Source organism: Acomys minous (assembly GCF_964271855.1).
Source record: "Acomys minous genome assembly, chromosome: 13".
In the NCBI taxonomy this organism is placed as follows: domain Eukaryota; kingdom Metazoa; phylum Chordata; class Mammalia; order Rodentia; family Muridae; genus Acomys; species Acomys minous.
The window spans coordinates 13191265-13216991 of record NC_140495.1 but is presented as its reverse complement, the minus strand read 5'-3'; the positions used below and the strand labels follow the sequence as shown (position 1 = coordinate 13216991).

Sequence of the window (25727 nt, the reverse complement as noted above, 5' to 3'; positions counted from 1 at the left end):
ATAGACTAGGCTGGCCTCAAACTGACAGAGATCTGTCTACCTCTGCCTCCCAAGTGCTGGGAGTAAAGGTGTGCGCCACCTGAGGACGGTCCTTTTAGCAGCTGCACACACCTGTCTCACTTGGTGGCAGTGACAGGTTATAATGTAAGCAATTGCCAGGTCCCTGAGGGCAGGCCAGCAGAATGGCCTGTAAGATATCAGGCTTGCTTACAGTTTCAGAGGTTTAGTCTATTACCACTATGGCAGAGAACACTGTGGCACGCGTGCTGCTGGAACAGTAGCTTAGATCCACAGGCTGAGGGAAACACCTCAGAACCTACCCCACCCCCCTGGTGGCGAACTTCCCCCAGTAATCCTTTTCAAATAGTGTCACTCTCTGGTCACTAAGCAGTCGAATACATGAGCCTGTGGAGACCATTCATATTCAGGCCACCACACTTTCAATCATATTCAAAGTAGTCAAAGTCTAGTGTCATTAAAAACACTGGTAAACTTAATGAGGTGGCTTGTTCTAGTACTTGGAAGATTAGACCCGAGAGTTCACATGAGTTTTACTCCTGTCTGAGATATGTAGTGAGTTCTAGGTCATTCCTTGTCTCAAAAAGAAAAAATATATATATAGATATTTAAGGATTCAATTTGAGGAAGGACAGAACTGTTTCTAGCTAGGGGAAGGATTAATAATTTAATAGTAATTATTTGGAGTAATCTTAAGGAACACAGATGCTTAAAGGGAAAAGGTAATTTTACTTGACTACATAGACCCATAAGAATTAAGGAAATAAGTGTTAAACTGGGTCCAAACCTTAGACTACACTAAGTTGAGAAGGGATAAACTAAAGAATGGACAAACTAGGAATGTTCAAAAATCCATGATTGTCGAAAGTAAAAGCATTTCATCTCAGTCTGGAGTCTCTGGTGCTTCTTTAACAGCTGAAGCAAAGATAAAGCAAAACAATTATTTTTCATTAATTGTTTATATAGAAGAAACATTGAAAAATATATTCAAATAAATGGTTTTATTAATTTCTTAAGGCAAAATTGCAAAATACTATACACATGGTGGTTTAAACAGAATTTTATTTTTAACAGTTCTGGAAACTGAACGTCTATAATAAAGGTGACGATGGCAAAGTTGATTTTTCCTGAGGTCTTTCTAAAAGGACTTGGAGAAGTGTCCTGACATACTCTCTTCTCTACAGGCTTCCTCTGTCTTCATGTTGTTTTTCATAGGTGCTCTTGACCTCGTTGAACCTTAATTACCTCTATAAGGGCTTTGTCTCCCACTAAGGTCACAATGACATTAGGGCTTCAAAACATGAATTTTGGGGAAACACTTTGCTTTGTTATGGTGATTAGGTTTTTGAAAGTGTAGCATTGTTGGAGAGATGGCTCTAAGGTTAAAAGTGTAGTTATGAAAAACTATGGGTAATAGCTGAAATTTCATAAATATTTAAGAAAAACAGAAAACATAGAATGGATAAATTGTTACCATTCTTCTTCCGGGCTCCTTTTTTTTTTTTTTTTAAAGATTTATTCATTTTATTTATTGCATATGAGTGCTTTATCTGCAGAAGAGGGTATCAGATTACATTATAGATGGTTGTGAGCCACCATGTGGTTGCTGGGAATTGAACTCAGGACCTCTGGAAGAGCAGGCGGCATTCTTAACCACTGAGCCATCTCTCCAGCCCCCAGGCTCCTTTTTAATGATATAGGCTTGCCTGAAACCCAGCCATCTAGTCAATCTCTCAAAGTTTTGGGGTTTTCCCCCTTTCCTTTCCTTTCTTTCTTTTCTTTTGTTTTTACCCCCCCCCTTCGGTTTTTATTTAGACAGGGTTTCTCTGTGTAACCGTGGCTGTCCCTGGAACTTACTCTTTAGACCAGTCTGGCCAAGCCAAGAACTCAGATCCACCTGCCTTTCCCTCCAGGGTACTGGGACCATTAGGTATGCATCACCACACACACACACAACTATTTTTATTTTAGTGTATGGGTGTTTAGCTAGTGTCTGTCTGTATGTATGTCTGTGTCTGGTGCTACATAGATTACAAGAAAGCATAAGAAAAAGAGAGAGAGAGAGAGAGAGAGAGAGAGAGAGAGAGAGAGAGAGAGAGAGAGAGAGAGAGGAAGAAGAAACTTGATACCCTATGAACATAGAAGTACCTCTCAGTCACAGTCATAGGGGAGGGGAGTAAGGGGAAAATGGGAGGAATGGGAGGATACAAGGGATGGGATAACTGTTGAGATGTAATGTGAATAAATTAATTTTAAAAAAAAAAGGAAGAAAGAGAAAAGAAAGGCTGGAGAGATGGCTCAGCAGTTAAGAGCACTGTCTGTTGTTCCAGGGATCCTGAGTTCAATTCCCAGCACCCACATGGTGGCTCATGTGATGAGCTACCATCTATAATGAATGTCCTCTTCTGATGTGCAGGCATACATGCAGGGGGAATACTGTATATATAATAAATAAATCTTTATTTTAAAAAAGGCATCAGATATCCTGTCTGGAAAGTTGTTAGCTGCTATGTGGGGACTGGACATGAAACCCAGTTTTTTGGGTTTTTTTGCAAGAAAAACAAGTGCTCTTTACCACTGAGCCCCAATATCCTGGAGATCTATGCCATTAGTACTGGCTTTTTTTGTCGCTGCTTGTTGGTTTGTATTAAAACTGGTAAACATTGTTCTAGATATGATGAGCTATTATATATCTTTGACATGTGATACCTTCAGTTGTGTCTTGGGGAGGTCCCTAAGGGTCTTCACATGTATTGTCTTGTTAGCTATTTCCCATAGTGCACGTTTCCTTTATCTTTTTAAATGGAGACAAGATGTACACTTTTTATAGTGCTCTAGTGGACATTTTGTCCTATTGTGACATATTGAAAGAAATATCACTGATCAAAAATGTATTTATATATTTTTTAGCCTGAAATGGTTGTAACAAATAATCTACTGGATCTGCCACCTCCTTCCCCTCCAAAACCAAAAACCATTGTTTTACCTCCCAACTGGAAGACAGCCCGAGACCCTGAAGGGAAGATCTATTACTACCATGTAATCACAAGGTAAGAGCTTTGCTGGGTATCCCACATCCTCTTTACTTGGTCAGTTGTGCTGCCAGCCTGAGGTCTGATAGTTGTGGACTACTGAATTTCTAGAATCCGATGTGGGCAGGGAAGTAGGGGTATGCGCCAGATCACGTGGTCAGTCTAAGTTGGTATTCCCCAGGAATAATCCCCCTTGTGCTTTATTTTGCTTTGCTTCTAAGACTCTTATCTCTCTGGCATTTGAGGCTTGATGATTAGGCTGTGTTGGATATCATGAAGAGATCCACCGGCCACTTATTCCCCTAAGTCTTGGGGTTCCAAACTATGTCACTAGGCCCAGCTTTTTATGTGGATTCTTAGGATTGAACCTCAGATTCTCTTGCTTATGCACTGAACACACTGTCTACTGAGCTGTCTCCCCATGTGTGCCCCTTTTGAGATGGGTTTGTGTAGCCCAGGCTGGCCTTGAGTGCCTTAGCCTCTTGTCTCTCTCTCAAGTGCTGGGATTGGAAATATGCACTGCCAGGCCCAGCTTCAGAATCCTGTCTGAAAGCGCATGACATACATTAGACTTTGCCCTTTTTAAGTGTGCTTTGGTATGTCCACCCATTGCATTTATTTAGAAATAGTAAATGTGTATATATGCATTGTGCATATGCATGCATACATGTAGATGTCAGGGGACAACTTAGAGGAGTTATTTATCTTCAACAATGTGTTTCAGCATCTCAAGTCTTTACGCTTGAGTACCTTTTAATTGCTGAACTTAAGCTTGGTAGCAAGCACCTTTAAATTGCTGAGCCATTTAATTAGCCCCTTGGTGTATGGCACATGTTTTATTCTATAAGACAGGGCTTCACTGTGTGGCCTTGAATTTACAGAGACCTCTCCCAGAGATCAGAGGTATGTGCCACCATACCGAGCCTACTGTTAGGTGTGCTTTCAAGATAGCCCAGGTTGGTCGCCACCCGCCTCTACCTCCTGAGGGCTAGAATTACAGCGTGTGCTGCCATATCCTGCTGAGGTTATAGAGGGTAAGAGTTTGGTGCATGCTAGGCAAACATTCAGCCAGCTGAGCACTGTCATGAGCCCTCATTTTGTTTTCTTCTTGTTTTATGAGACAGGGTCTGGCCTTGAACTCTCAGCAGTCTTCTATCTCAGCTTGCAGAGTGCTAGGATTGTAAGTGTGAGTCTACATCCAGCTTGGGAATTTTTAAAAAGGGTAGTGACTGGGCTGGCGAGATGCCTTAGTAGGGTGAAAATGTTTGCCACCAAACCTGATGACCATAGTTCAATCCTTAGGCCCCTCGAGTTGGAAGGAAAGACCTGACTTCTTTAGTTGCCTCTGACCTTCCACATAGACTGTACCCACTCATACACTTAACAGGTGTAATTTTTTTTTTTAAGATAGTGACTTAATCTTTAACAGTGTAGATGTCATTAGTCTCATGCAAGCTTTCTGTAAAAGACTAGAAAATAATACCTCAAGATTTGCTGATCAGTAGGTTCTTGTCATAACTGTTCAGTGTTTTGCTGGTATTGTATTAGCAATTATAGGCAATATGTAGGCAAATGGTTATGTCTATGTTCTAACTAGATTTCATAGCAACAGGCTAGAGTGGATCATGGACAACAACTCTATATTTAAAAAAAAAAAGAACATGGGGCTGGAGAGATGGCTCAGAGGTTAAAACCACTGGCTGCTCTTCCAAAGGTTCTGAGTTCAATTCCCAGCAACCACATGGTGGCTCATAACCATCTATAGTGAGATCTGGTGCCCTCTTCTGGCATGCAGGCACACATGTAGGCAGAGCACTGTATACATAATAATAAATAAATAAAACCACATTTTCCCCCTCACTTTGTTTGTTTGCTGGTTTTGGTTTTTTTGTTTTGTTTTGTTTTGTTTGTTTTTTTAAGACAAGATCTCTTAAGGCCCAGGCTGAGTGAGAGCTTGATATGTAGCTGAGAATGATTTCAGTTGGGTTTCTTATCCTCTTGTTTCCACCTCCCCAGTGCTGGGATTACAAGTGTGCACTACTAGGGCTGTTAAGAGAGTACTTAATTGCCCATACATGCTGACTCTTTCTGTAGAATAAATGTTCTTTGCTTTGAGAGAGGGGGCGGGAAAGGAAGGGAGAGGGAGGAGAGAGAGAACTTACTGTTCCTTGAGAGAATCCAGGCTCAGTTCCCAGAACCCACATCAAGTGGCTTATAACCACCTATAACTCTAACTCCCATCTCTTCCTCCCGCCCCCCAAACAGGGTTTCCCTGTGTAACGGTCCAGGCTGGCCTCGAACTCACGGAGAACTACCTGCCTCTGCCTCCCAAGTGCTGGAATTAAAGGTGTGTGCCACTACTGCCACACACACACTCTCTCAAAACTAAGGGGGAATTGTGTGTGCATCCCCTCAGCCATAGAGTAGTTTTTAAAGCATATGATAATTCTTCTAGATACTTAAAAGAAAGCAAGTTGTAGCCTGACTGTGGTGGTGCATGCCTTTTAATCCCAGCATTTTGGAGGTAGAGGCAGGTGGATCTCTTGAGTTCCAGACAGCTTGCTGTACAGAAACCCTGTCTCCAAAACAAAACAATAACAAAAAAATTTTAGTTTCCACATGAAATGTACAGATGCTTATGCTTTACTATTACAATAGAAATGTTGTTTTGCAGTTTGATAGATTGCATGTAAACCTGATTTTATACTCATCTAAAATGGATTGTATCAAATGCCTTTAATGTTGCCAACTAAAGATTAGTGTAGTAGGAAAATAGCGTATGCTAGGTCTTTTGATTTTTTGTTTTTGATTTTTTGGTTTTTGGTTTTTCTTATTGTATGCTTATAAGTCTATGTGTGTATGAGGGGAGTGGCTCGTGAGGAGAAAGACTCAGGAGCCAGATGCTAGGGTAAAAGCCTGCTAGCTCAGAGAGACAGAGAAAGCACCCAGCTGACCTTCCTACTCAGCTCACGTCCCAGAAGGAAAAACCTCCTTCCTATTTCTCCATACTGTCTTTTTTTTTTTTTTTTCCCCAAGATATTTCTCTATGTAGCCTTGGCTGTCCTGACCAGGCTGGCCTTGAACTCATAGCGATCCGCCTGCCTCTGCCTCCCGAGTGCTGGGATTAAAGGCGTGTGCCACCATGCCTGGCCTTCTCCGTGCTGTCTTAAAGACCCTTCAATTCAATGTCCCTCCTTCCTGTGTTTACTTATGTTCACTCCCTGTCAATTAGTTGCTAGTTGCTTTCTCTGCCTCTTTACCTAGAGTTAACTTTATTTGATCCTGTTTATGGAAAGCTCTTGGGTTAAAGATGTATACAAGGGCCAAGCCACACCACAACAAGAAACAGGTTTTTCCAGTTCATAATCTTGGGGTTGACAATGTCATCAAATATCCTGCAATACTGGATAGAGGTACTTCACTTTCCTGTCTCCACCTCCCATCTTGCCATAAAAGTGTTGAGATTACAGATGCACACTACTGCACCTGAGTTTTTAGTTTTTAACTATTTATGTGCATTGGTTTGTAGCCTGCATGCATGTCTCTGTGAGGGTATCAGAGCCCCTGGAACTGGAGTTACATACAGTTGTGAGCCACCATGTGGGTGCTGGAAACTGAACCCAGGTCCTCTGGAAGAGCAGCCAGTGATCTTAACCTCTGAGCCGTCTCTCCAGCCCTGCACCTGGGTTTTTATGTGGGTTCCATGGACTGAATTCAGGTCATTAGGCTTATTTGAAAAGTGATTTTTACCTACCAAGCCATCCCTACAGCTTCAGCTTTAACCTTTTAACTATTCCCTCCATAGATTCTCTGTGATAGCTGACTTCAGACTCTTTTTCTTTTTGTTTTTGTTTTTAATGATTTATTTATTTATTATACAATGTTCTGCCTGCATGTGTGCCAGCCTGCCAGAAGAGGGCATCAGATCTCATTATAGATGGCTATGAGCCACCATGTGGTTACTGGGAACTGAACTGAAGATCTCTGGAAGAGCAGACAGTGCTCTTAACCTCTGAGCCATGTCTCTAGCTCTTGCTGTGAATCCCTTCTTCAGTTTTTACAAGTCTAGCTTTAAAAAAAAAAAATCAAGCCAAGTGTGGCGGCACATGCCTTTAACCAGAGGGAGGTTGTCTACATGCAGAGCTCCAGGCCTATAGAGCAAGCCTCTGTCTTTAAAAACAAACAAACAAAAAACAAAATAAAACAAAAAAATCAGGCTGTTGAGATGACCCAGCAGTTAAAAGCGCTTGCCACCAAGTCTGATAACCTGAGTTTGATCTCTGGGACCCACATATGGTAAAAAGAATATAAAGACTCCCAGAAGTTGCCTTCTGATTTCCACATGTGCACCATGACATAAACATTCCTTCTCATGAATAAATAAATGTAATTTTTTAAAATTGGGATTGGAGTAGTAAAGTGCACTGGCCGATTTTCCTGAGGACGCATGTTTGAGTCCCAGCATTCACATGATGGCTCACAGCTGTTGGTAACTTCAGTTCTAGGGCGTCTGACACCGTTCTCTGCCTTCTACAGGCACCAGGCACACATGTGGTACACAGACATACATGCAAGCAAAATACCCATGTGCGTACAATAATAAAATCAACTAAGGGGCTGGGAAGATGGTTCAGCAGTTAAGAATGTTTACTTTTCTTCCAGAGGACTAAATAGAGTTCAATTCCCAGCATCCATGTCAGGTGGCTTACAGGCCAGGGCATTCAGCTGCTTTTAGCTTCTGTGTGCACCCACGCTCTTGCACACATACCCACACACAGACATACACACAAAATTTAAAATAAAATAATTCTTTTAAAAGATATAGTTGCTTGTGGTGGCATTCCCTATAATCTTAGTATTCAGGAGGCAGAGACAGAAAGATGAGGGATTTACCACTGTTCTTAATTCCAGCCTAGGTTATATGTTTGCCTGCTTATTTTGTAAACATTCAGTGAGTTAACATGGCTGAGCCCTTTTTAGAACCAGTTGAAGACATTTTTAGCAGACAACAGAAGTATTTCTAGGCTTTTGGTCGTTAAAGGTGTAGAACTACAGCATGGTCAAGGATTGTAAGGGTTGTGACTTATTTTGCTTCAAGTATGTACTAGATAGTAGTTAATGGCTTCTTCATCTGCTCCATGTACTTTTTGTTTTTGTTTTTGTTTTTGTTTTTCAAGACAGGGTCTCTCTGTGTAGCCTTGGCTGTCCTGGACTCACTTTGTAGACCAGGCTGGCCTCGAACTCACAGCGATTCGCCTGCCTCTGCCTCCTGAGTGCTGGGATTAAAGGTGTGCGCCACCACGCCCGGCTCCATGTACTTTTTAAACCTAGGATATATCTAGTACACTAAACCAATTGAGAAACAGACAAGATGTTTAGTTTTCAGCGTTATCATCTAATTGCCTTCAATTATCCATATAATGGATGGATCCAAATAATCCATTAAACATTAAATTTGGATGGGATTAAATATTGTTAGAAATATGTCTCTAGAGGCTGGGTGTGGAGGCACACGCCTTTAATCCCAGCACTCAGGAGGCAGAGGCAGGTGGATCTTCATAAGTTCAAGGCCAGCCTGGTCTACAAAGTGAGTCCAGGACAGCCAGAGCTACACAAAGAAACCCTCTCTTAATCCCCCCACCCCAAATATCTCTAGGCTAGAGTCATTGCTGATGAGAACTATCAGAAATATGTCTCAATCTTAAAGTTCTGACTTATTTTGTACGCTGTTACATAGTATAGTTTTGAAACTCTATGCCAGGGTTTTGTGTTTTCTACCCATGACAGTGTGGCTGTTCTTATCTTCTTCTAGGCAGACTCAGTGGGATCCTCCTACTTGGGAAAGCCCAGGAGATGATGCCAGCCTTGAGCATGAAGCTGAGATGGACCTGGGAACCCCAACATATGATGAAAACCCCATGAAGGTGAGTAACTTTTATATGTGTCCTGGTCATTTGAATATCTGTGTCCTTTGATTCAATAAGGTCAGTAGCCATATAGTTTGGGAATTTTTTCCCCCCTTTTTTGGGGAAAAATGTCTGTTACTATGTCAAAGGAGAGATTGAGGTCAAAGCAAAAGAAAGACCATTGGCACATTCAAGGAGTCAGACACATACTGGCTTCTACTTAAGGAATATATTTAGAAGGGCTTTGAATGTATGAATAGACCAGTTATAGACATGTGGCAACACTAGTTACAGGAGACTAAAGGCAATTATACTCTATACTTCTTTATAACTTGACTCTTTTCTTCTTCTTCTTTTTTTTTTTTTTTAAAGATTTTATTTATTTTATTCATGAGAGCTCCATTTGTATGAACACCTGTATGCCAGAAGAGGGCACTAGATCACATGTAGATGGTTGTGAGCCACCATGTGGTTGCTGGGAATTGAACTCAGGACCTCTGGAAGAGCAGCCGGTGCTCTTAACCTCTGAGCCCTCCAGCCTTCTTTTCTTCTTCTTGATAGTGAACTGTATAGATGGTTTCTTTTTACTTGTACTTTGGTTGGTTGGGTATTTGTTTCTTTTTTTCCTTTTTTCTTTCTTTTCTTTTTTCTTTTTTCTTTTTTTTTTTTTTTGTTGTTGTTGTTATTGTTGTTGTCTTGTTTTGTTTGGTTTGTGTTTTTTTTTTTTTTGTAATTTATTTATTTTGAGGCATAAACAATCTAGCCCAAACTATGCTCCATATAGTGATCAGGCTATCCCAGTGTTGGGATTACAAGCATGTGCCAACATTCTGCTTGTTTTGACACTTTAAATTGAATACTATAATAGATGTTGTAATTTTGAGATTGGTTAGATCTGGAATGAATTTAAACTGGTTATGTTAAAATTCACCAAAGGAGGGTTGGAGTGATGGCTCAGAGGTTAAGAGCACTGACTGCTCCTCTAGAGGTCCTGAGTTCAATTCCCAGCAACCACATGGTGGCTCACAGCCATCTATAATGTGCTCTGATGCCCTCTTCTGGCCTGCAGGTATACATGCAGGCAGAGCACTGTATACATAATAATAAATAAATCTTTTTTTAAAAATTCACTAAAGGGGTCTTGGAGATGGCATAGTAAAAGAACTCCCACAAAACCATGGTGTGCCCATCTTCACACACACATCATACACACAAGTGAATACTGGGTGGATGAATGAATCTTTAGAAGTGGTGGTACTCCCTACCTGTCCTCATTAAGTAGGAGGATTGCAAGTTTGAGGTCAGCTGTGCAGCAGGATCCTGTCTGAATGAACCAAAATATAAGCTGACAACAGCTAAGTCAGGGTGGTTCAGCAGGTTAAGGAGCTTACTCCTAAGGGAGATGACCCATGTTGGAAGGAGAGAACCAACTCTCAAAAGTTGTCCTCTGCTCTTTCGGGTCTTGGCTCCAAGATGACCAAAAAAAGGAGAACAATGGCCGTGCTAAAAAGGGCTGCGGCCACGTTCAGCCAATTTGCTGCAGGAACTGCGCCCAGTGCGTCCCCAAGGACAAGGCCATTAAGAAGTTTGTCATCTGGAACATTGTAGAGGCCGCTGCTGTCAGGGACATCTCCGAAGCCAGTGTCTTCAATGCTTATGTGCTTTCCAAGCTCTACGTCAAGCTGCATTGCTGCGTGAGCTGTGCCAGTCATAGCCAGGTGGTCAGGAATCTATCCTGTGAGGCCGGAAGGACTGAACACTCCCACCACAGTTTAGACCTGCTGCTGCTGCACCATGACCTCCACCAAAGCCCATGTAAGGACAGGACAGAAGAAAAAATACTTCGGACAAATAAAATGGTAGTTATACTTTAAAAAAAAAAAGTTGTCCTCTGTCTTCCACATGCATTCTGTGGCATATGTGCCTCTACACACACACACACACACACACACACACACACACACACACACTCACAATTAAAACAATAATAAAAGAGGTACCCTGTGTGATATTCAAAGATTATAAAACTTTCTCATTTATTAAAGCTATGAAACAGAAGATACTTTGTATGGAAATGCTAGAAAAAATTTAACAGGAAAGATTTTACTCTTCAATTTCTTTCTCTGACAAGAAAGTTAATGAGATTAGAGGTGGTATAAATAAAAAACAAGTACTTGCTAGTTGAATTATCCTTTATCCTAACTTATTAATAAGACTAAATTAAGGCTGGGTGTGGTAGCCCATGCCTTTAGCCCCAGCACTCGGCAGGCAGAGGCAGGTGGGTGTCTGTGAGTTAAAGGACAGCCAGGGCTAGGCAGAGAAACCCTGTCTCAGAAAACCAAAACCAGCCGAACAAACAGACAAATAAAAAGACTAAATTATCTCTAAGGATGAGTTACTTAAATCAGAAGTCATTCTGTGTGTTTTAAAACCTGAGGATTTTAGGTTTCATTTTATTTCTTTTCCTTCAGAGCATAAGAAGAGGGACTTAAATTACTATGGGCAGTGGGAGAAAGATGAAGGAAGAAAAAGAAGCGGGTGATAAGTGTGAATGGATCCATACCCTCTTCTATATTTCATTAACTTTTCTAGGAAATGTTTTGCTTTCTTCACTATGTATTTGGCGGGCATCTCAGGTTGTTGCTGTGCCTGGCCTGGAACCTTCAGTGATCCGTATGCCTCTGCCTCCCACCTGCTGGGTTTTTGGACATGTGCTGCTAGGCCAGGCTGAACTCAATTTCTGATATGTTAGGTATTTTCCTTATGAGCCAAAGCTTTGGGAAGGCCTCAGTATTTTAGAATACAAATAGATCCTGAGATTTGTAATATGCATATTATCTCAGAACAGGCTGTCATCTTATACCACATTAAAGTGATTACTCAAAGTATAACTTGCTTTTTTTCTTGAGGGTAAAGAACTTACTTTACTTGCTTCTGTCCATTATACTTTTTCATTTAAAGTCTGTTAATGGTAGTATATAACTGGGATTAGTGGTACAGGTATTTGCTGTGTGCTAGTGTAGACTCACTTCTTTGTACCCATATCTACAACAATGAAAACTCTGATAAAATGTTAAAGAAGAAATTTAATCTTTTACCTAGTGAAGTCCTGTTCTTACCCCTATTTAGCATTTCCAATACTTCATTCTTTGGTGTAGAATTCTATTTCTATCTGGATTCTTTGTTTGGTTTGTTTGTTTGAGACAGAGTTTCTTTCTCTGTGTAGCCCTGGCTGTCCTGGAACTCATTCTGTAGACCAGGCTGCCCTCAAACTCACAGAGATTCATCCTCCTGCCTCTGTCTCTCAAGTGTGGGGATTACAGGCATGTGCCACCACACCCAGCACAAAGTAAAATAAATAAATAAATAAAGTACTGAGCAACGTTAGTTCTATTTTGGTATAGTAAAATTGAGCAGAAAGTAGATAAACATAGAACAAAAAGAGACTCTAGTGTCCTCGTACTCCTCTACCATGTTACATAACCTCTCCCTTTATCGCCATCTGGCCCCAGAGAGCTGTACATTGAGGGCTGCTCTGTCTTACCGTGTTTTGGTGTTTGTTTCACTGTGGTATTGAATACTAATCCATTGTCTGAGAGTACAACTGCTTACCCAGGTACTGCTCAGGGACATCTTACTTTGCTTCCAGGTTTTGTGATTATGAGTAAAGCTAGTGAAAGCACCTACATGTAAGTTTTAGTGTGGATATGGTTTTTAGTTTCTTTGTGTAGACACCAAGGAACATAATTGCTGAATTATGTGGTAGGAATATGCTTAGCTATTGAGGAAACTTTAAGACGCTCATTTGAAGGGTATTATCACTGGATATAGTATTCTATTCTGTTTAGTTCTTTTCTATTCTATAGAAGTTTTGCCTGCCTGCATGTCTGTGGACCACAAGGCCAAAAGAAGGTGGCAGTCCTCCCTGGGACTGGATCTGCCATATGGGTGCTGGGAATGAAACCCAGGTTCTCTGTAAGAGCAACCAGTGCTCCTAACCAATGAGCTGTCTCCCTAGTCCCTGTATATAGAGTTCTAAATTGATACTTTTTCCTACTTTTCAACTCCCCCCCCCTCCCTTTTAAAGATATTTTTCTCTTTTGTTCAGGCAGGGTCTTGCTATATAAGCTGATCCTGAACTTGCTGTGGTACTGTTGCCTTTGTTTCCTGAATTCTGGTAACAGGTGTGTGTCACCACACCTGACTTATAATTTGTTCTGATAGGGAAGATGCATTTCATTATTCTCCTGTGTGTGTGTGTGTGTGTGTGTGTGTGTGTGTGTGTGTGTGTGTGTGTGTTTTGTTGTTTGTTGTTCGTTTGAGACAGGGTTTCTCTGTGTAGCTTTGGCTGCCCTGGACTCACAGCGATCTGTATGCCCAGCTATTTATTATATTTCTTTTCTAAGTGATTTTCAAAAACTTTATTGCTATATACTTTTCTTTATGTTTAACTTTCTTGTGATTGTTTGCACTCCTGTGAACCTGTTTTGATAATTCATCCAAGCTGTTGTATCTTAGCCATTTTTTTTCAAATCTTGCTTTGTTTTGTTCTGTTTTTACGGTGTCCTCTTTTTCCTGTAGACCTCCTTTGTATACATGTTGCTGGACTGCTGGGTTTTTCACGGGCCTGAGTCCCTCACTTTGTCTTTTTCAGTTATTTTCTCCTTGCACTTCAGCTTGCATAGTTCCTGTTGTTTTTTCTTTAAATATTACTGATGCTGTTATTTATAATAAGCCAAATTAATCTGCTTACTTTTAAAATTAGAAGTATTGCGAGTTATATAAGTTTGCTTTTGTTTTGAGACAGTCTCTCCCTATGTATCCCTGGTTGTCCTGCCACTTACCGTGTAGAGCAGAGTGGTCTCAAATCCATAGAGATCCACCGGGCTCGACCTCCTTGGGTGCCGAGGTGACAGATGTGCACCGCCATCCCCAGCTTGCCAGCCTTACCTTTTCTTGTCTTTCTAGGCAACTGCTCGTTGACATTTCAGCCGTTCTTCCCTGCAGCATGGGGCAGTTGTCAGTCTTTGGATCCCTTTTCAGACAGTGGTCTCTTTAAGCAGGCTCTAGTCTGGATTGGATAGCTAGAGTCTACTTCAGTTTCTCCTTAACATTTTACAGTTGTGTTCATCTACCTAGCATATGTGTAGACAGGAGAAGGGAATTTAAGAGGAATAGCTTCATTCCTTATGTTCTATTTTTAGTTCCTTGTGTTTTTATTTAGATTATAAGCCCTTCAGAGCCATACATTGCACCATTGTAGCAAGTTTTTGTCAATTTACAAGTGGTGTGCGATACATAGAAATTGAAAGAGAGCTGAATCTGGGTTTTCATCATCTGAAAATTCATCTTAGAAAGCTACTGTAGAAGAAATTCATGCCTAGTGTTTTGAGGGGCTCAGTGATCGTCTCAAGACTATACATCAGAGATGTCATAGGATCGGTGATTTTTTTTTTTTTTTACCTGTACAGTCAAGAACTGAGCATTTCAGACAGGTTTTGCAAAATCGTAAAAGTGGAAATTGCAAACACTAAGAAACCTGGTATAGTAAGTTTGGTTACATATGACATACTGAACAACACAGAGACAGGAGTAGAATTGGAGGTGTGGGTTACGGCCAGGACTGCTCTCTCAGTGCACGCCAAGCCCTGGTTCTGTTCTGAACATGGTCCCAAAATCGCAAACAAAAAACACACCTTGGGAAGGATGTCAAAAATCAGTTGTCTGAGGTCTGTTAATGTGATTAACGTCCAATAGGTATTTGGGAGCTAGCAAGTATGTTTGATGCAGAGAATTCAAATGCTCGTCTCTAGTGAAACAGGCTTGTTTGAGACAATGACAGATCAAAATGTGGAGTGTCGCCGTTACAAAGTGAGGAACTAAGAATAGAAAAGAATCACAAGACATTTAAGAACTATTATTAAAGTTCAGCTCTGTGGGTTTGAGGCCAGCCTGGTCTACAAAGTGAGTCCAGGACAGCCAAGACTACACAGAGAAACCCTGTCTCAAAAAACAAACACGAAAAAGTTCAGAAAACCAAGATGGATAATGGTGGTATATACTACTTCAATACCAGCACTGAGGAGGCAGAGACAGGCTGAGCTCTCTGAGTTTGAGGCCAACCTGATGTACATACACATCAAGTTCCAGACCAATCAAGGCTATGGTGATAAGACCCTGTCTCAAAAAGTAAATAAATAAAAATAATTGAAGTAGATAGGTAGAAGCAAAAAATAGTCCAATATTCTCTAGTTTTAGCATAGGTAGAGAAGGTGCCATCATTCAGTTTTAAGTATCAAGAATGAAAGAGGAAAGAACAAGAGGAAATATGATAAATAATACATTATGGAATGTGAAGTGTTTGAACTCCCTATAGGATTCAGAACAGGAATAGCATTGGATTCATGTTGAATCATCAGTACACTGGTTCTTGTTGCAACATAAGTGTATATGTATTTCACAACCCAAACTGGGGCTTTGAATTCATCTGGTTTAGTTGACAGATTGCATTAAGCTTATGGTGTGGCTCTGGTACTTACATAGAGAATGTTATGATACAACAAACCAGGGGAGTTGGACAGTGGGCAGAGAGTTCTCTGAGGCGTGCTGGGTGGTAGTAACAAGCTTTTGATGGTCAGACTAAGCATCTACTAGAGCCTTCCTTCTCTGTTTCCCTCCAGTGTTGTTCCCTACTCTTGATCATCTTGTACTCTCTTCCATCATCCATCATGTGGTGAGTGTTAAGTCAACCTTCCTTTGAGAACCTCAGAACTGAACCGTGTTGACAGCTTGCACAAGTGAGAGAGCGGTTTATTTGCTTCTACCTCCTGGATTAACCTTCATGCCAAGGTTGCACAGGTGTTCCTGTGTTATAAAAAAAAAAAAGTTGCAAAGGGTACGATATGCAGCCACGAGGTTTTTCAGTTGTTGATCCTGTTTCGTTCTTTTTTAGAGTTGGAACAATTTGCAAAATTGTTTCATACAATGTCACTTACCAGTAGTGAAAAAGTAACCCAGAAATCACTTTTGAGAGATTGTCAGAAACAAGAACACCAGTCTCTACAGAGGAGATGGTTTAAGTTTCTCAGTTAGAATGGCCACTTACCAGCCGGGGTACAGAGAGAAAGCTCCAGGCCTGCCTTGCACTTGTAGGTGAAATATGGGTAGAGGCCACTCGTTCCTAGTAATGTCTTAAAGAACTTTAGTTCCAGGCGTTTTGTGAATTCTGCTTTCCTTTGAATCACCGTTGCTAGAATCTTGTTCTTTAGCTCCTTTTCTGCCATTCCCTCCTCTTGGTTTTTGTTGGTGTTGTTTTACATATTAAGGAGCAAACGGCAGCCTTGTTTAGAAGCACCAGTGGAGTGCTGTCTTGGTCTGTGTTCTGACTGGTAGCAACGCCAAAACAGTGTGACAAGTTTGTGTTGTCAAGGACCGTCTTTCTTAGCTCCATAGTTAATGTGCAGCCACATCTGTATGTTGGAGAACTAGGTTGAAGCGAGTTTATGTTTCTGATGATTGAGCTTCTACTTCTAGAGTCATGCTGTCACCAAACATACAGTTTCTCATTGAGTAATCTTTTATATTTCACATTCTAAAGAGGGGTTAATTAAATTCAGGAGAGAAAAGATAGCTGAGTAATACTATGGTCTCTCGTTTTCAGAGCTCCTCTCTGTAACTTAAGCCCTTCTCCCCCTTTAAAAGGCACAGAGGCCTTTTGACCTAATTGCGTCTGTATATCTAATAAGGACCGAAGTTGGCTTTGGTTGTAGCATTCATTTTCTTTGTGAGTACCTGAGCCACACAGTAAGCTTAAGGCTGCCTGCGGGGAATGCAGATGAACTCAGAACCCCAGTAATGTGAAGATGCTGAGACTTCTTGCCATTTCCAAACAAGATTTCCTGGGAAGTCAAATGTGTTATGTAGATAAAGGCTAACTGCAGGGTCCACTTCTGAAACAGTAAGCTCTGGCTTCCAAGCCCTTTTGCCTGCTCATTTGGTTCTGTGTATTCATCTGACTACTGCTTACATAGGCTCCCACCAAAATTTTCCATTGACTGACGTAGGACCCAAATCAAGGAAAAAGCAAACTCGCTGAGGGCCTGAGAGGGCTTTGCTTTTTTGTGTATGGGTCTTCACCGTGCGCTAGTGATTCCTCAGACTTGAGTGAGGCGCCTTCTCTAAAGCATGCTGTCTAGCCTGTCATGAGCTGAGGGCCATTTGGTCCAGTCTCAGGTCTCTGACTTTTTCATAGACAATATTGTTAGAAATGCTAAAATATCTAGTGGAACTTTTGGGGAATTGGGAGGATCCCCAAATTTTTCATGTCAGTAACAAGTGCTGTCTGGCTCTAGCTTTGCTCCTTTGCCTGTCATTGGTCTTAAGTGTTAGTGCCTGAAGTGATTCCCGTGCCTTACAGACATACCATGGTTAGCTCATGAATTTCACTTGAATTCTTAGTTTTATGTCATTATGTATATGGTATACAAGTCTAGTGCCCTTCCTTTGAACACTTTCTTTCTCAGTCCAAGCTGCTCAGCATCAAAGGCACCTGAGTGCTCCCTGACTGAGCTCAGTATACTGTGTTCAGAGCTCCCCCAATCTTGCCAAGTCAGAATTGAATTAGAAAGCTACTAAGTGTGCATTGGATTTCTTTAGCTTTCTTTCTTTTTTTTTAATGTATTTTATGTGTATCTTTTGCCTACATGTATGTTTGTGCACGAGTTGTGTGCCTAGGGTTCCTATAGGCCAGAAGACATTTGTGAACTGCTATGTAGACTAGGAATCAAACCTGGGTTCTCTGGAAGAGCAGCCTGTATTCTTGACTGCCCATCCATCTTTCAGCTCCCCCATCCCCACCTCACACCTTTTTTTTTTTTTTTTTTTTTTAAGACACAGTCCTGTGTAGACTGGGTCATCTTGAACTTGCTAGGTGGCTAAGGATGACCTGGAACTACTGATCCTCTTGCCTCTACCTCTCAAGTGCTGGGATTACAATTACAGGCATGCATCACCGTGCCAAGTTTATTCGGTGCTGGGGATCAGACTCTGGGTTTCTTGCCTGCTAGGCAAGTAATTCTACCAACTGAGCTATAAACCTAAGCCCAGAGTTACTTAAGCTTTCTAGAAGTACATTCTATTTAGAGAAGTGGCTCTCAACCTTCCTAATGCCGTGACCTTTAATGCAGTCCTCTCGATGTGGTGATCCCAATTGTAAAATTATTTTTGGTACTACTTTATAACTGTCATTTGCTACTGTTACAGGTCATAATGTGAATACCTGTTTTTAACTAATCTTAGGTGACTCTTGTGAAAGGATTGTTGGACACGCACGGGTTGAGAACTGGTGGTTTAGAGGCAGGCAGGATAATCAACTCTGCCTTTTCTCTAGGATCAGGATCCTAGTGATGGCTGTCATGCTTGTACACGTATTTTTACTCACTTCTGAGTGTATAAGAGAACATCGCCAGGCATGGTGGCACACGCCTTTAATCCCAGCACTCAAGAGGCAGAGACAGGACGATAGCTGTGAGTTCAAGGCCAAGCTGGTCTACAAAGCGAGTTCAGGACAGCCAAGAATACACAGAGAAACCCTGTCTCGAAAAAGAGAGGGGGGGGGGAAGAAATCTGGGGGTGTGTTTTCTTGTGGCCTTGTTTACATGTAATCTGCCTTAAAAGCTGGTCTCACTCTGCTGTCCAGCTGTACTACAGCGTACTGCATAGCCTAGGCTGCCCTTGAAGTTGGAGCTGTCCTCCTGCCCCAGCTTTTCAAGTGCTGGTAGTACAAGTGTAAGCCACCATGCTCAAATATTCAGATAATTCTGGATCTTTGGCTACCTGAGACTTTACTGTGGGATATATGCACACTGGAGGGCAGAGGGGGATGTAACCAGTCTCAAAGCAAGCAGTGCGGCACACTTACAATCCAGTGTCAGGAACTTTGGGCAGAAAGAATTGCAAGTTTTTACTCTATTCCTTGCCCCCCTAAAAAGAAAAAAAAAAAAGATCTAAACCAGAACATTTGAAAATGGAGTTTCAGTTGGATACAGTGGCACACGCCTGTATTCCCAGCACTCAGGGAGGCGGAGGCCTACCTGGTCTACAAAGCAAGTCCAGGACAGCCAAGACTACACAAGAGAAACCTTGTCTCGAAACAAAAAGAGAAAATAGTTTCTTGTGTGTTTTACTTTTTTCCTAGAAGAAGAAAGGGGATCTATTCAATCTCTCAGCTCCACCTCTGCTATAGCCAGAGGAAGAAAGTAGAGAAATTGTCAATAGGTAAATCAGCTCTGGGCAACCCAAAAGCCACCTTTCTGCACAGCAAGTCTGAATAGAGGGACTTGAACAGCTTCCTCTGCACCAGAGTTTATGTGCTGTTTGTGGACATAGACAAAGTAGAACTACAGCATGGGCAGTGTGTCAGAGACTGTGTTGTTCTAAACTCCTAGTAAAAGCGTGGACAGGGCTGGAAAGAAGGCTTAGCAAGTGAGAGCACATGCCTTCCTTGTACTGGGCTTATTTAAAGGTAATAAAAGTAGGGGCTAGAACCAGGCAGTGGTAGCATACACCTTTAATTTCAGCACTCAAGAAGCAGCAGCAGGCAGATCTACTATAGGCCAGCCTGTCTTGTCTACATAGTGAGTTCCAGGGAGCCAAGGCTACACAGAGAAACCCTGTCTCAAAAAAAAAAAGGGGTGGGGGTGGAGCGGAGATATTGGAGAGGTGGCTGAATGGTTGAGAACGCTTGTTAGCTCTTAGCAGAGCACTCACAAATAACTCCAAGTATAACTCCAGCTCCAGGAGAGACCAGGCATGTAAGTGGAACCCATATGCACATACTAATGAGCATATAAATAAATCTTTTTTTCTTTTAAATTAGGAAACCTGTAGTACCTGCTGAACATGATAATCTGTATTCCAGTCAGGCACAGTGTTGCACGCCTGTAATCTCAGCTCTCTGGGAGGAGAGGCAGGGGGATCGCTGTGAGTTCGAGGCCAGACTGGTCTACAAAGTGAGTCCAGGACAGCCAAGGCTACATAGAGAAACTCTGTCTCAAAAACAAAAAAAACGAGCCAGGGGTCATGGTGCACACCTTTAATCCCAGCACTCGAGAGGCAGAGGCAGGAGGCTCTCTGAGTTTGAGGCTAGCCTGGTCTACAAGCGAGTCCAGAACAGAGAAACCCTGCTTTAAAAAAAGAAAGAAAGAAAAGGAAAAGAAAGTTTGTATCCAAGATGAATATTCATAATTATTTTTTTCACAGGAAGGACTTTCTAGTTGTGTGGACATGGCTTTGTATGCTGAGACTGATAGCTCAATCACCTGTTAGTCTTGCCTGAGTAGGAGGAATTGGTAGCCTCTCTTCTGGCAGTGCAAGAAAGATGTATTTCTGGATTTATCAGCATCTTTCCACTTTGGAAAAAAGATATTAGTGGTTTTAGCATCTACTCGTCTGTTTACTGATATGAATGATACCCATCCCATTTCCACCACCAGTGTCATAACAACTTTGTTTGTTTGGGGCTTTTCTTTGGTTTGGTTTGGTTTTTGGTGTCTCTTCCCCCCCCCCCCCCCCACAGGGTTCCTCTGTGTGGCCTTGGCTGTCCTAGACTCACTTTGTAGACCAGGGTGGCCTCGAACTCAGAGATCCACCTGAGTGCTGAGATTAAAGGTGTGTGCCACCACGCCCAGCTATTTGGGGCTTTTTTGAGATGGATTCTCATATAGCTTTTTTGCCTTCAAACTCACTGTTTACATTTGTGTTTTAAATTCCTGATCCTCTTGCCTCCACTTCCCCAAGTACTAAGATTACAGGTGTGCTCTAGAATTCCTTAGTCTTTACATTCCTGAACTAGATGCACCAACCTCCATGGAGTTTCTCCTTGTGTTGAGACTGTCCTGTGTAGTCTGGGCAGCTCCATTCTGGGAGGAAAGAGGGTAAGTACCAAGGATCTTGAGAATGAAGCACTTAACGTTGTTCTGGAATGCTAACATGTCAGAGCTTAGAAAGGATAAATGATTTTTAATCTAGATATTGCCCGACAGTAAATTAATATCTGTGAAACAATTCGAAATGTGTAGCTACATGAAAGAGGAGCGATAGAGCTTTGACTTAAGGTAGAGGATTGGAATTAGGCTGTTAGGAGGCCAGAGTCAGCTGCCAGAATCTGAAACTTTGGTCAGGGTTAGCTCTATGAAGGGAAAGACATGAAATGAGTTCCAGAACAGTAGGACATCACCAACTGACACCTCATGTCAGCACTATTGTGTTTCTTTTTCTAGACATCAAAAAAGCCCAAGACAGCAGAAGCAGACACCTCCAGTGAGCTGGCAAAGAAAAGCAAAGAAGTATTCAGGAAAGAGGTAAGGTTTAGAAGATTGGACAGCATGGTCCTTGGGCTTGCCTTGAGACCTTTATGTCTTGTCTAAGTATGTACGTCTGTCTTGCCTGAAGATGGTTTAGCTTATATCTCTTGGTCCAATGTGCTACTTTACCTGCCAAGAATCCCATAAAGGTCTCTTACTGGCCTGAGAGGAGTTCATCTGCCAACACATGTGCTCTTTCACTGTGGGCCTGTATAGCATCTCAGACAGCAAAAAGCTCTATACAGCATTAGGGTTTTTTTGTTTTGTTTTGTTTTTTGTTTTTTTTTTTTTCGAGACAGGGTCTCTCTGTGTAGCCTTGGCCGTCCTGGACTCACTTTGTAGACCAGGCTGGTCTCGAACTCACAGCGATCCGCCTACCTCTGCCTCCCGAGTGCTGGGATTAAAGGCGTGCGCCACCACGCCCGGCTGCATTAGGGTTATTGTAGTATTGAGTGCTTCCTTACTTGTGTAGTTTAACTGTTTAGTTGTTTTCCAATGACACATTGGTATGTCCTTTTACAACTAGGTAAGCACTCAGGGACTGTTGTTCTTACCTATATTTAAAAATAACTATTTGTTTATTTTTAATTATTTTTTTTATAGAGAAACTTTTAAGATCAGAACTCTTAAGTTGACTGTCAGGTCCTCTGATCAAATTGTAGTTCTCTCTCTTTTGCTGACTCCTGGTGGCTGCCCGCTCCATTTTGACCATGTCTGCCTCCACCCATCGGGACACTTATTCTTTGGGAGAGGGGCGCCTTGACACATGTATGGAGGTCAGAGGACAACCTGTGGGAATTGGTTTTCCCCTTTTACCATGTGGATCCTGGAAATTAAACTCAGATTATCAAACCTGGTGATATAGGTGCCTTTATCCACTATATCATCTCACCAGCCTCCAGATTCTAAATGCTAGACTTCATTAACAGACCTGTAAAAAATGCCGGCTGTGAGAAAAATGTGCCATGATAGTGCTAGAGACCAATACTTAGAATATCAGGAAAGCTCTTGAATCTAGGGTGGGAACTGGTCAGATGGATCGGGAAGATAAATGTAGCATGAGAGGACACAAGCAAGAGTGTCATTTCTTTTAGGAAGTCATAAGTAGTCCCTGAGGTTTGAGCGCTGGTTATGTGAGGGTGCTGAAGAGAAGAGGTGCTGCGCCCTTTCGTGTTGTAGGTTCAGGCTGAGAATAATCAAAGCCTTGGCTAAGTGAGGTTTGGCTTGGAAGGGGAAATATGGAAGCCAGGCAACCACAGAAAATCCTTGAGTACAAGGTTTATCCAGTCAGCTGTGGAGTTAACAAACCTATATATAGTTCAAAGGCTTATGTAAAACATAACAGAGTTTCAGGGATGGAGAGGCCTTGCCCTCCCTGTTCAGGGTACTTTCTTGAAGTAGCTGGCAGTGGCCTCTCTTCCATTTCTCCTATGAGCTTGTACCATAAGTACTTTTAGAAGCCCTGACCCTGAAGCATCTTTTGTTTTTTGTTTGGTTTGGTTTGTTTGGTTTTTGGTTTTTCGAGTCAGAGTTTCTCTGTGTAGGCTTGGCTGTTCTGGACTCACTCTGTAGACCAGGCTGGCCTCGAACTCACAGAGATCCACCTGCCTCTGCCTCCCGAGTGCTGGGATTAAAGGCGTGCGCCATCACACCCAGCCCCTGAAGCATCTTTTAAGAGTTACTGGGTAGGACAAAACATAAGTAGCCCAGAAGAGGACATTGGAGATGGAAGGTTGAAGAGTCCTGCCCTGGATCATCATCTGGCTGGCTGTTACCCATGTTTTATATGCTTTTGGTGATTATGGTCTGAGTAATACTGACAGGCTTGAAGTATCCTTTAAGGGAAAAATGCCTGGCTGCAGTTCCTGAGGTTGCAAAGCCTTCTGGTAGCTTATGAGTAGCTAGCTGCTCTACCCTGCCTTTACCCCCAGGTCTAGAGAACAGTTGCTAAGCAATTGCTCTACCATCTGAGTCCTAGCCCCAGCATGAGAAGCTGTGTTTGTGATGGAGAAGCCCTCCTGGCCTAATTACCTCTTATAGGTTTCAGTCCTAACACAGTGACCTTGGCAGCATTTGAATGTTACTTGAGTAAAACCGGAGGCTACTTCCCGAACCTGGCTGCTGGTGCCTGCAGCTGCCCCTCTCAGTGAGGCTTGTTGTTCCGACTAAGGAAGCTCTTTTCCTTTCAGGGCTGCTTCCAGGATCACCTTCTTACATCTCACTGGTTTCCTAGCATTCTGCTGGCTAGACTAGCCCCTGAGGCAGGGAATGGGGATGGCTGGATATGCTTTTTGCTGTCTTTTCTGATGATCCTTGAGCATAGCTGAGCAGAGTGTCTCCTGCCTTCTATCTGCAGATGTCTCAGTTCATTGTCCAGTGCCTGAACCCTTACCGGAAACCCGACTGCAAGGTGGGCAGGATCACTACAACAGAAGACTTCAAGCACCTTGCTCGAAAGGTACTTCCCTGGTCCCTGGTCGTTTGGTGGTGTTAGCAAGTTCTGCACTTGGAAAGACACTCTCCATTAGGAGGATGGTGTATGTGGCAGGTGCCAGCCTGGAATGTGAGGCAAGGTTCAGAGGTGGGAAAGGAGGTGTCTAAGAGGCTTTGCCAGCTGGGTTTCTGTTCCCTGTGTCCCCGCACCACCCTTTGATTAATTCCAAGCTTGTCCTCCTCCCTGTCAAGTCATTGTCCTTTCTGATGGCGCCTTCGGTCTCCCTCTGTGCCCTGACAGCTGACTCACGGAGTTATGAATAAGGAGCTGAAGTACTGTAAGAACCCTGAGGACCTGGAGTGCAATGAGAATGTGAAACACAAAACCAAGGAGTACATTAAGAAGTACATGCAGAAGTTTGGGGCTGTTTACAAACCTAAAGAGGACACTGAATTAGAGTGACGTCAAAGCCAGAGTGAGGAGAAGATGATCAGAAAGGAGGAATCCTGTGGCTTCTGCCCTACCCCATGGCCAGGGCTATGCTGCTGATGTGATGACCCATCATCCTGAGCAGTGCAAACCTGCAGGTGTCAACTGTAAGCTGTAAAAGTGAGCTCTATCTATCTACAAAAGACCCATAGTTGTGAGCTGTTGGAGTGTAGCAGATACAGGCCGTCAGAGGCAGTAGCCTAAGAAAGACCTTGGCCACACTTGACCCCGTTCTCAAGTCTGGGTCTCCCCCTTGGCGGTGCTGTCAGCGCACAGACCCATGCGCACCCTCCCCCAGGACCCTTTACCCTGACGATCTGTATTATATTTTAATGTATATGTGAATATATTGAAAATAATTTGTTTTTCCTGGTTTTTGTTCATTTTTTGTTTGCTGTTAGCTTCTGTGTGATAGAATCATGGACTTTGCAAGGACAGTATAAATTCTCCTGCAAGGCTTAATTCGTTATCATGTAAATATTCCAAAGCAGGCTGCCCTGTGGTTTTGGCCAGCCTTGTGCTATGTTGATAAGATTGATTTACTGCTTAAGATCACTTTACTTTATCCAATTTTTACTGAACTTTTTATGTAAAAAATAAAATCAATTAAAGAACTTGAAATGCGTGTTCCCTAATACTTAATCAAGTTTGTTCATATTGATGTCACTGGAGAGAAAAAGGATGTGGTGGTCACTGGTGTGTGGAGTCCAAGATTAATCTTTGCTATTGCATTTTATACAAGCTTTGTTGCCACAGGCCCTTCTTGTGGCTCACAACTCTAGATCTTGAGGTAGAGCTCAGTTGAGGCAATTCCAGACTAGAGGAAGTGTGTCCTGAGACCTCATTGCCACGGGCCTATTTCATTATGGTTAGTGGGTCAATCAAGAGGAAAGCCAGATGTCTTTTCCTTGCTGCCTCCTGGCTGGGGAGTGTTAATAGATCGTTTTGCCTTCAGACTTCATTTCTCCCAGCCTACGGGAGTGTTCATTCATTGTTTGGGTCCTCTCTTCCCACCTTGTTACTTGACACTGGGCCTGGACACAGAGGGAAGGTAGCCCAGGATGGCAGCAGGGGGGCATTGGGTGCTGACATATGGGGAGAGTGCGCATGCACTCCAGCTGCATGCTCAGCAGTGCTCCTGGCCTGGGGCCTCTCTCTGCAGAGGCTGGCCTAGGCTGAATTAGAGCACCCACAGCCTGTGCTAAGCATTTCAGAGATTAGGGTATATTCATTTAACCCTTAGGTTTTACAGAAATTGGCACTGATGGTAAGACTAAGGCCATGCCAGCTCATTTACAATCCTGTGGTAGAGGGCAGAAAATCGTTTTTATTTTATGTGAATTGGTATAAGGCTGTCAGATCCCCTGGAACTGGAGTTACAGACATTTGTAAACTGCCATGTGGGTGCTGGCAACTGAACCCAGGTCCTTTGAAAGAGTAGCCAGTGCTCTTGACCACTGAGCCGTCTCTCCAGCCCTCAAGGGCA

At 42.5% G+C, this 25727-nt stretch overlaps 1 protein-coding gene and 1 pseudogene across 8 annotated transcripts in view; both read left to right on the top strand.

The window, feature by feature from the left end:
• SETD2 (SET domain containing 2, histone lysine methyltransferase) overlaps positions 1-24862 on the top strand; it is a 95756-nt gene extending 70894 nt beyond the window's left edge. For 6 of the 7 annotated variants that reach the window (XM_084752550.1, XM_084752553.1, XM_084752549.1 and 3 more), the window contains 5 exons: positions 2929-3068; positions 8863-8974; positions 21235-21315; positions 23675-23776; positions 24053-24862. In XM_084752550.1, coding sequence (XP_084608676.1) covers positions 2929-3068; positions 8863-8974; positions 21235-21315; positions 23675-23776; positions 24053-24214 — 597 coding nt within the window. In that variant the 3' untranslated portion in view covers positions 24215-24862. Of the gene's footprint in view, positions 1-2928; positions 3069-8862; positions 8975-15636; positions 15690-21234; positions 21316-23674; positions 23777-24052 lie in introns of those variants that run through there. The other variant, XR_014773594.1, reaches the window with a different exon arrangement.
• On the top strand, positions 8989-15629 carry LOC311580928 (small ribosomal subunit protein eS26-like; annotated as a pseudogene). Its single transcript has one exon. The product of its transcript is annotated as a small ribosomal subunit protein eS26-like (transcript).
• Positions 24863-25727: the final 865 nt, after the last annotated feature.